Raw genomic sequence first — 7168 nt, forward strand, 5'->3', positions numbered from 1 at the left:
GAGAAAAAGCAAAAAACAGTTGCTCATCTTTTCTCTCAACTTTTTCCTATGCCTAGTAATACCTCAAACCCTGAGGCATCCCTAGAAAGGAAACGCTTTTCCAACTTACACTCATTCTTCTACAAATACATGCAATCGCTTATCATAGTTTTTATAAAAAAGTATCTTATTTAGTTGTTCTATTTTTATTTTCTTCCTTACTCTTCTTTCCTGTTTTCAGCACTATCCCTCAACAGTTTATCTTTATCATCGTAGCCAAAGTTGCTGTTCCTCCTACTGCTCCAGATCCCTTCTTGAATGACTTCTTATCCTAAAAATTACAACCAGGGCTTCCCTGGTGGCGCAGTGGTTGAGGGTCCGCCTGCCGATGCAGGGGACACGGGTTCATGCCCCGGTCCGGGAAGATCCCACATGCCGCGGAGCGGCTGGGCCTGTGAGCCACGGCCGCTGAGCCTGAGCGTCCGGAGCCTGTGCTCCGCAGCGGGAGAGGCCACAACAGTGAGAGGCCCACATACGGCAAAAAAAAAAAAAAAAAAAAAATTACAACCAAAATTCTCACCTAGCTATATCCTAAAACTTCTTACCTCTGTCCCCAAATCTAATAAACAAAGGTAGTGTGCGGGGCGGGGGGGGGGAGAGACAAATTTGACTCTTAAGCCTTAAAAATACCTAAATGCATTACTGCTAAGAGTACTTTAAGGAAAAAGAGAAAACCTGATGGGTACTATCAAGGAGTTGGCTACATATTTCTTTTCTTCTCCATGTTTTTATGCAAGTTGAAGTGAAATTGTTATTAAAAAGTGGTTATAGGCTAGCAATAAAACTAGTTTATCATTTTAGAAGCTGTACCTATAGGGCAAATGTATCATTAATTATTAAGACAAAATAACAAAAATATGAAACAGAAATTAAACAACTTGAGTGACCTGCTTATCCACTTGAGAGAGTATAGACAGCAACTTCTAATTTCATGTTAGGCCTCAAAAAAAAAATCCTTCAAAAGAGACTCTTTACTAGTAAGAGAAATTTGGATGGAAAGAAATAGCTTTGAAAGCACCAGTATAATGTACAAACAGGTAAACTTCCTAAGACAGAATCCCACATTACATTAATTAAAAAACGAATAGCTGCTATATGTAAAGAGCTGGAGGAGCCAACTAGGAGAAGTTGATATTTCATCCTGTGAAGAAAAATTAAGGAAATATGGAAGGTGTGATGTATTAAAATATTTACTATTTGACATCACAGGTCTTCAAGGGCAACATGAAGCAATTTCTAAAATCGGTTTGCTTTATCAAAATAAAGAAAGTCCACGACTCAATGACAGCAGTTGACAGAAGTCAACTCTTCTAAGTAAGTCAAAGATCACGGGATAGGGTGAAAGTCTCACAGACCTGGTCCATCCCCAAGGGACAAAAGATTCAGTTTCTTCACATGGCGCGGGTTGGGGGGGGGAAATGACTTGGCACTGCTTCACACACTTAAAAATCCAATAGTGTTTCTTCCATGCCAACAGAGCGCTGTGCGTCAAAGCATACCTTGGTGCGGTATGGATGGAAAAACCATCATTTGTCTTTCATTTCCTGCACGCCTTGTAAACAGGCACAATAAAACACTCCTCATCCCCCTCACAGGTCATGGAAAAAACCCAATTTGCCGTTTCCACTCTCTTCCCTTGTATAGGTGCTTGCGCCCCAGCACTGGGCCTTGGGGTTCTCTTCGCAGATCATTGTCCAGAGGGAAATTTACTGAGCGAGAAAAGCAACGTGGACTATAAAGTCTGTTACCAAAATAGAAATTAGTATTAAAAACACCGATCCTACCCTCCCTCCACCCTCTCACAGAAAACAAAAACAAAACCAACACTCGTCCTGCAAACTTGCCCCAACGTTATGAAAATCGTACAAGCGCTGATCAAACGTGCCTCCCAAACATCCTTAGGCAGGAGAGCACCTGGGGCGAGTTGTCGGCCCCTCATCCCTCACGCCGGCCGGGGCCCAGCCGCTGGGCTGACAGGAGGGGCTCACCGGACGCTGGCCTGGGGGGAAATGAGGTATTATTGCCGAACTCCGCTCACACCAAGGGGAAGAAGTAACGTAGGGCCAGAGGTAACACGGCTGAGGTTGCGGGCAAGGCCTCGGAACTGACGAGAAGACAGGCAGGAGCCGGCGTGAGGGGAGGCGGGAGAAGCAGCTGGGCCTAGGCCGCACCAGGCCGCGGAGTGGCCATACGCTGCTTCCCGACCGAGGCTGAGAGCCAAGCCTCAGAGAAGACGGTTACCATTACCTGGACAGGTTCCTGCAGCACCGTCATCCTGGAGGCTCAGGCCCACTTTCTGCAGTGCCTCAGGCCCCCCCCGTAGCGGCTCCGGCCCGGCCAGCCCCGGCTCATTTAAACTCACCAGCGACCGTTACCGGGGGATGGGGGAAGCCGAGCGATTGCCGAGTACCTCCGAGCGGGACACGGAAAAACCCGAAGTGGAGAGACCCACGCGGGAGCCAGACGAAAAGGCCCGAAGGAGACCGGAAATACCCGAGGTGAATCAGCGAAGGAGGAGACCGTTGCCGGAAGTTGTCGAGGACTACCGGAGACTACCGAGTGTGATCCAGAGCCTAGGTTCCTCTTCTCGGCCACGCCTTCCTTCGCGCACGCCACGCCCCATCGGCCACCCTAGGCTGGGGCACGCCTAATCGGCAACCAATAGGCTGGGCGTGGCGTGCGGGAGTCCGCTGGGAGCGTTACGTGGCCGGGCCGAGGTCTCGGTTCGCCGTTCGACCTTGCTGGATTAATTGGTGCGCGGTAGATTAAGCAAAGGTTTAAACTTTGGGGCTGACTTTAATTAATCAAGAAGTATCTGTCTGTTGAGTTTAGGTCGTTCATCCATTCCAGAACTACCTATTCATGACTCAAAGGGAAATAGGAAATTGGAAAGATTGCCATTTTTCAAAGATTTAGTATGACCTCTGTCCTCAAAGAGATTACGGTCTATTTAACGAAAAGTAATGCAAGAAAGAATGCTACATTATGTGGTGCCCATTATAAGTGACGTAAAAATTCAGAGGAAAGGGAAATTAATTAGCATTGAGATGAGGAAAGTTTCAGACTTAAACTGGGATGGGTAGACTTAAACTGGGATGGGTAGACCATTTTGAAGGATGGGTAGACTTAGAAGAAATGAAAGGAGAAAATGAAAGGATGCAGAATGAGATCAATCCGGTAAGGAAAATCTCAGGAGAGCAGAAATTTTTATTCTTGTTAAGAGAGGCATTGTGGTGTGTTGGGAAATCCGGAGGTTGGATTTGAATTTTATCTCTGGCACTAATTTAGCTTTAGGCCCTTAGGCAAGTCACAACCTCTCTGAACTTCTATTTCCTTAGTCTGAAAAAAAACCTTTAAGAGAACTACGTGCATTAATGTATGTGACTGTGTCTAACACACATAGGCTCTCAGATTTCCTTCCTGCTCCCTCTACCCCCGAAATGTGTGAACAGGGAACTATTAAAATTTTGGATTTTGGTAGATGAGAAAAACAGTCTTTGCAATATTTTTTTTAATTGAAGTACAGTTGATTTACAATATCGTGTTGGTTTCAGGTGTACAGCAAAGTGATTCAGATATATATATTTTTTCAGATTATTTTTCCACTATAGGTTATTACAAGATACTGAATATAGTTCCCTGTGATATACAGTAAATCCTTGTTGTTTATTTTGTGTATAATAGTTTGTATCTACTAATCCCACACACCTAATTTCTCCCTCTCTTCCTCCCTTTCCCCTTTGGTAACCATATGGTTGAAGAAAACAGTTTTTAAAGGTTGATGTCCTAATCAGGACATCTCTAGGGTAGATGTGGGACTCAATGGTATATTCCATTTGTGTGGAAATTTCCCTTTCTGGTTCTCACATTTTATGCAGATAAAATCAGGTTAGAATGGGTCACTCCCTTCCTTTGGGTGATGTTGCGGGGAAATGTTTTGTTTTGTTTTAAACACCAGTTGACAGAGCTATAACCTTTACCACCAGCCATCTCTAGTCACTGCCTGTGTACTTATAGCCCCATAAGGGGTAGGTGCTAAGGTAATTTTATGCTGCCATATGCCCTGTTCTGTTAGCAGGATTATGCTGGATGAATTAGAGTGGAAATAGTGTTCTACACTGTCCAGTGTGGTAGCCACTAGCTAAAGTTTAGTTAAATTCAAGTGGAATTAAAAATGAAGCTCTTCAGATGCCCTAGCCACATTCTGAGGACTCAATACACATATGTGGCTAGCGACTCCCATACCGGATAGCATAGATACAGAATATGACCATCATTGGCTTGATTAGGGCTGGAAGATCCAAGATGGCTTCACTCACATGTTTGGGGCCTTGGTGCTGGCTGTTGGCTGAGCCCCTCATTTCTCCTCCACATGACCTCTCATCAGTCAGTAGTCTAATCCTAGCTTCTTGACTTGGCGGCTGGCAACCAAGAAGGCAAAAACGGAAGCAGTGAGACCCCTTAAGGCCTAGGTCTGTAATCAAACCCCATCACTTCTTATTGGTCAGATTAAGACATAGGGCCAGCCTGTGTCTCAACGGGAGGAGATGGGAGGAATGGCAAAGTGACACTGCAAAAGGCATGTGCCATGGGAGGGGTTGACCATCTTTGGAAACACTCTACAAGGTATGAGATGGGAGACTGGCAGTGGGAATGGAAAGACAGGGGTGTGTAAGCGATATTACTCTTAAAATGTGATGCTTTAACTGAACACAGCACTCCAGACTTAGTCAAATGAATTCAGAAGGCAATAGGACTATTGCTTTTACTATCTGGATGACTTCTGTTAAAGTGGACTATAGTTGTATGTGCATAAGAGTCATATGACTGCTCATACTAAGCTTTTGGTTATTTTACACACATAGCGCTGTTTCACACAACATGCTGCCGTGTCTTGTACCTGCGCATTTGATTCTTGTAAATTTGAATGTGGGAACTCACAACACAGGATATATAATGATGATATTTTTTGTGTGAAAATGTGTGTCTAGGCTCAGCATTTAAAGACTCTGTGATGCTTAGCACGCTGGCTCTTAAGCTTAGAATTTGCCTAAAATTCACCACACCCCCACCCTTTTTAAATTTTTTCTAATAAAGAGCATCTCTTTTCTGACCATTGTTCACTGGACTAACACATCTGTTGCGGTTTTGTGCCCATTCAGACCACACTGTTTGAAGTTGTGCTTTGATGGACTCTTTTAGAGCATTTTTACTTCCTTTTCTGTTCCTGATTGACCTACTTAAACTCACCGTCCAGCAACCACTTGAGCATCCTGCCATCACCCATTATCAACATACCTTTAGCTGGCAAGTGGAGTTAGGTTACAATAAGCATTATTCCAAACATGATAAATTATCCTTTTCCTTAGCCTGCCTCTTGGTCTGTTTCATATTCAATCAGATTTGGAAACCAGTGTTTAGGGAACTATTCAAGAAGCTAGACATGGTATCATTGGCAAGGTGCAGGCCCACTGGTATAGCCAGAGTAAGCTTACTCTTCTGAATTCCTTCAGTCCCCCTTATCTGTACGCTTCTCTTGTCCCTGTTGTACGCTGCCTCTTATCCTCTTTATACTACCAGACCGTGAAGCTTCACCCCCCCATCTTCGCTCCTCTCTCTTCATCAAGTCACCCCCTTCCTTTGGCATCTCTGATCACACAGTCTCCTGGCTTTCCTCCTACTGCTCTGTTCTTTATCAGTTTCCTTTACAGAACCCCTAACATTAGAATGCTTCAGGGGTCAGTTCTAGGCCTTCTCATCTTACACCTTCTTCTTAGGCAAACTCTTTCATTCTCATGGCCTCAATTTTTTTTATCTAAAATCATTCCACAATCTGTATCTCCAGCCAGACTCTTTTTAGAACTCCAGACCTAAATGCCTAGCTGTCAACTGGATGTCTCACAAATACTTTGTTCAGAATGGAACTCCTCGTTCCTCATACTTGAAATATTACCTGACTTGAAATATTACCTATCCCAGTTTCTCCATCACCCAAACCTGAAACCACTCTCTTTTTTTAGCCCTAACATCCAGTCTCAAAGCCCTACTAATTTTACCTCCTAAATATACACCTTCATGTCTCTTCCTGCCTCAAGTCCCACCTACCTCCAAAAGCAAGTTTAATCATGTCAGGACCCCCCTCGCTAAGCCTCCCCACTGTTGACCTAAAACAAATAGACTGGGACTTCCCTGGTGGTGCAGTGGTTAAGAATCCGCCTGCCAATGCAGGGGACAGATTTGAGCCCTGGTCTGGGCAGATCCCACATGCCGTGGAGCAACTAAGCCCGTGCGCCACAACTACTGAGGCTGAGCTCTAGAGCCCGCAAGGCACAGCTATTGAGCCCACGTGCCACAATTACTGAAGCCGGCGCGCCTAGAGCCTGCGCTCCACAACGAGAAGCCACCGCAATGAGAAGCCCGCGAACCACAACAAAGAGTAGCCCCCGCTCTCCACAACTAGAGAAAGCCCGCACACAGCTATGAAGACCCAACGCAGCCAAAATATAAATAAATAAGTAAATTTTTAAAAATTAAAAATAAAAAAATAGACTGCCAGTTATTTCTTCAGCAAAAAAAATGGTTTTTGGGGGATCAGCAAAGAAGTTCAATTCAAGATCTGCAACTATGGTGAGCCATGTGAAAGTCCCCAGCAAGAATGGAGAAGAACTCTTTTATAGAGGGGAAAAGGAAGTCAGGAGGGCTATAGTAAACAAAAAGCCCATGGCTCTTCCTTGGCTGAGTTGTGACAGTCTCTCATTGGCTGAGCTCTTGCCAGGAAAGAAGAGGAAGTCTTTCTTCTTCCTGTTGGGCTCTGCTATTGCTCTCACGCCCTCTTCTGGTCTCCCAACTCCATTTTAATTGAAGTTTCAGTTTATTAACTTTTTACATGCCCCAATTTAGGATTTCCCATTGTTCTCAGGATATAGTCCAAACCCTTTAACTAGTCTTACAAGGCTGTCCAAGGTCTAGTCGCTGCCTCCTCATTCAGCCTTAAGTCACCTGTCTCCCTCTGATACTATATATTCCAGTGAAGGGGATCAGAAAATGCCACTTTGGCATGAGGATTATTTTGAACTGAAAGCAATTAAGACAGCAAACATAAATCTTTTTGCCCTCCCCCTATCTGCCT

General features: G+C 44.5%; 1 protein-coding gene across 2 annotated transcripts in view; it reads right to left on the minus strand.

Annotated features, from left to right (window-relative positions):
* CDC27 (cell division cycle 27) overlaps window positions 1-2445 on the minus strand; it is a 60846-nt gene extending 58401 nt beyond the window's left edge. For both annotated transcript variants that reach the window (XM_060081210.1, XM_060081209.1), the window contains exon 1: window positions 2287-2445. In XM_060081210.1, coding sequence (XP_059937193.1) covers window positions 2287-2313 — 27 coding nt within the window. In that variant the 5' untranslated portion in view covers window positions 2314-2445. The remainder of the gene's footprint in view (window positions 1-2286) is intronic.
* Window positions 2446-7168: the final 4723 nt, after the last annotated feature.

Source organism: Mesoplodon densirostris, chromosome 18 (genome assembly GCF_025265405.1).
Source record: "Mesoplodon densirostris isolate mMesDen1 chromosome 18, mMesDen1 primary haplotype, whole genome shotgun sequence".
NCBI lineage: Eukaryota > Metazoa > Chordata > Mammalia > Artiodactyla > Ziphiidae > Mesoplodon > Mesoplodon densirostris.